Here is a 3,739-nt window from a genome sequence, read left to right on the forward strand (position 1 = left end):
GTGGCAGAGACAGGCATGGGACCAGGGCATGTGGGTTGCACTGCCCAAAGCTCCTTCAGGCTTCTGCTGTGGGCAGGGTGCCATGGCCAGGCTGGGAAGGCGGAGGCAAGGACAAGTTTGGGTGATGCTTGTGTACGGGCACACACTGTAGCCTGTTTGTCCCCTGGCCATTGCAGAGCGGGGAGCAGAGAGCACCTCTGCTCTGACGGGACACGGACACAGCTGCACTTCGACAGCTGTGCTCCAAGCATGGTGGAGGAGCCAAGGTGGAGGAGCCAGTGTGCAGGGACAGCGGGGGCCATGGACCTATGGGACAGCCTCAGGCAGGGCACAGGCTGGGGACCCTTGGAGGCATGACAGAGTCAGTCAATGCTGCTGCTTGTGTGGAGCCCTTCCAGGCATCCCTGGCATAGGATGGAGAGGCAGCCACGGCTTGTGATGGAGAGGGGGCCACAGCATGGAAGAGAGGCAGCCATGGTGCAGGATGGAGAGGCAGCCACGGCGTGACAGGGAGAAGCTGCTTTATTGGTGAGAGTGCAGGGGGCTAGCCCGAGCAGGGAACCCCAGGGAGGAAACTGAGGCTGAAGGCTCCAAGCCGGGGGGATGGTGCAGGGCCAGGACCAGGGCATGTGGGATGGGCATCGGGCAGCAGCTTCCCTGTGGCTGGGCTGGCAGGAGGCAGCTGCACCTGCAAAGGAGCAGAAGCTGTGAGTGGGATGGGTGCATGGGTGCCATGCTGTGGTGCTGTGGGATCCCTGGGGCTGGGATGCACCCAACTGACCTCAGTGGATGGGCGTCACACAGGAGACCTTGCCGCAGCCATTCCTGCAACACTTCTGGATTCCAGAGCAGTTGGCATCAGTCTTGCACTGGTTGGTACAGACGCCCAGCATGGGGATGCCCGGGTTGACAGGTGGGCAGGTGCCAGGCTTCTCTGAAAGGCAAAGCGACATGGCTGAGACCTGCTGGCCCTGCCATGGGGGGCAGGGCCCACCCTGCAGCTCCCAAAGCTGCAAGCATGGCCCTGGGCCCTATCTGCCATGGAGGAGGGACCACCATGGTACCCGGCATTTCCCCCATCCCATAGCTCTGCTTGCTGGCATTCCTTGCCAGCTGGACCTGATGGGGACACATCAGGGAGGCCACATGGCATGGTGGTCCCCAACAGCCCCTATGCCCAGTGTTCCTGCTCAGGGACACGTGGCTGGCACAGGTGCCACGTGCAGACATGATGAAGGCCTTGGCCCTGCTGTCCTCTACAACTGCCCTGGATGGCCCTGGCTGTTTCTTCATGGCATGGGGGCTCAGCCTAGGCCTCAGACAGGATCACGTGCCCCCCAAACAGCCTTTGCCTGGCAGTGCAGGGCCCCTGCTCCGCTGTCCCACTGCCTGCCATGGGCACTGAGCTTTGGCTCTGCACCATTCTGCCCTCCACTGTGGTGCAGCCAAGCCAGCGCTGTCCCGCAGGCAGCCATGGAGGCACTGGAGCCTCCACACACATCCATGTGTCTGCAGCTGTGGATTCCAACTCCTGCACCCATCTCCTTGGGTCACTCTCCAGAAGGACTGTTGTGGTGAGTGTGCTCAGCACAGAGCAGTGCCCACATCCTGGGCTGGCAGCCGCCCACAAGGTTGAGAAGCTGCAATGGGGAGTGGTGCAGACCCCCACCCTCTAGCCAAGCCCCAGCATCATTTGGGGGTGTTCACTCAGCCCCTGCATGGCTGAGAGGAGGAAGGCGTGAGCATAGCCCAGCAGGAGCACACCCCGAGCATGCTGGGCTCCCATGCAGCCCCCAATCCCCGCGCTGCAGCCGGACACACATGGGGCACCCAGGCCTGTGGCGACCACTGCACCCTGGAGCACCAGTACTGCCGGCTGGGATGGGCTGTTGGCTCGTGGCAGTGGCACCGGCTCTGGGCAGCACGGCCAGGAGCAGGAAGGAGTGTTACCGTCAGGCTTCTGGCAGGCCTTGCCGCAGGCTGCCGGGCAGCACTTGAGGGTGCTCTCGCAGTCGCCATCGGACTGGCACCCCACCGTGCAGTTCACCGCATCCATCGCCGGGCTCGGGCACACGCCGGCTTTTGCTGCAAGGCAAAGGTGGGGGCGTGGGCAGGCGCGGGGCGGCCGGCGCCGGGCAGGGCGAGGGCTGCGTCCCTTTCCGGGAGATGCTGCCCCGGCCCCAGGGCTGGCTCCAGGGATGCTGCCGAGCCCAACCGCGCTGGGCACAGGCTGGTGCTCGCCCCGGCTCCCACGCCGGCTGCCCTGGGGCTGGGAGGGAGGGATGCTGGCCGCTCGCCGGGCGTGCCGTGACGAGCCGAGCTGGGCCATGCGCTCATACTCACTGGTGTCATTCTGGGCGGATGCTGCCGGCAGCTCTGCCCAGAGAGCCAGGAGCCCCGCCAAGATGAGGACGCTGCGGGCCGTGGGCATGGTGCAGGAAGCGGCTGCGCTGTGGCCGCCCGGCCGGCCTTTAAGCTCCTCTCCAGGTGGGGCCGGCGGGCTCGGCCTTCCGGGTGGCTCCCAAGGGCCGGGCAGGGCCAGGCTCCCCCTTCGCGCTTGCACAACCCGAGTATCAGGTATCTACCGCTGCTGGCTGCCGACCAGGGAGGGGGAGCCTCGAGGAGACTGGGCGGCCATGCTGAGAACTCGCCCGGCAGGAACAGCAGCCAAGCACCCCTGGCCACGGCCCCCGCACGCCGGACCCCAGACAGCCCCACACGGAGCCCAATGGGGCGCTGGGTCGCCACGGCCCTGCGTGGGGATCGGCCGTGGGAATGAAGTGGTACCGCTCGCACGGAGCGAGGCAGGCGTGAGTGCAGCAGGGACAGGGCATGACCCGTCCCTGCTCGGACTCAGCCTGCACTGCCACGGCCACAGCCATGAGCTTAAATGGAGCCCCTGGCCTGGGTCGCTGGTGCCCCAAGGCTGGGAGGAACCAGCAATGCAGACAGGGCTGTGGCTCAGCTCTACAACTGCTCACCCAGCTCCTGCTCCTGTTCCAGACACTGTTCTCCTCCAGCTCTTGCTCCTCAACTGAAGGGTCCTCCAGGCTGCCTGTGCCTTGGGCAGGCGCCTCCCCCAGGGCTGCCTTGCACCTCCTCGCAGCCACAGGAGCTCCTACCTGGCCACAGCCCTGTCCCACAGACCCTGCCATCCTCACAGCCTCCCACAGCACTGGGGATGCAGATGGACCAGCCGAAAGCACCATTTGTGCAAGTGGCTATCAGGGAGTGAGCCACTGACATGCACTCCCAGTGCTCCGGGGCACAGTGGTATTGGGGCTGTAAAACCCCAATCCCTTTGGCCTATCTGGGATACCCTTCCCATGGCACGTCTGGTGGGTCAGGACACTCCACTGCCCCTGGCAATGTCAAGCTGGGGATGGTTTGAATGGGCCCAGCTCGCCCACTTGGTGTGGCTGCCCTGCTCACATCAGCATTTGCCAGTCTGCCAGCGCCCATCTCCTCCACAGACTCCTGCAGGAAGAGGAAACCTGCCCTGTTCCTGGTAATGTGCCCTTGCTGCTGGCAGAAGCAGCCCCAGCTCCGGGCTGGAGCATCCTGCAAATTTGCATGGGCCAAGGGTTCATGGGGCCGAGACATGATCCCTGCCTGAGTCACGAGCTGGCGCGGCTCTGCCGGGGTCCGTCTCCAGGTAATTTAACCCCACAGTCAACAATGTGGCACGGTGGCGTGGCAGTAAATCAGTAACTGTTTGCCTTTGCCTGTGGTCTCCTCC

General features: G+C 64.7%; 1 protein-coding gene across 1 annotated transcript; it reads right to left on the minus strand.

Moving 5' to 3' along the window:
• Positions 1 to 534: 534 nt before the first annotated feature.
• Positions 535 to 2,638, minus strand: LOC309579641 (WAP four-disulfide core domain protein 2-like; the record flags this gene model as incomplete). The annotated part of the gene is given in 5 exon segments (XM_082293059.1): positions 535 to 688; positions 782 to 934; positions 1,951 to 2,085; positions 2,344 to 2,581; positions 2,585 to 2,638. Coding segments are annotated over 4 exon segments (579 nt in total). The 3' UTR covers positions 535 to 688; position 782.
• Positions 2,639 to 3,739: the final 1,101 nt, after the last annotated feature.

This window comes from Coloeus monedula, assembly GCF_965178545.1.
Source record: "Coloeus monedula genome assembly, chromosome: 17".
In the NCBI taxonomy this organism is placed as follows: domain Eukaryota; kingdom Metazoa; phylum Chordata; class Aves; order Passeriformes; family Corvidae; genus Coloeus; species Coloeus monedula.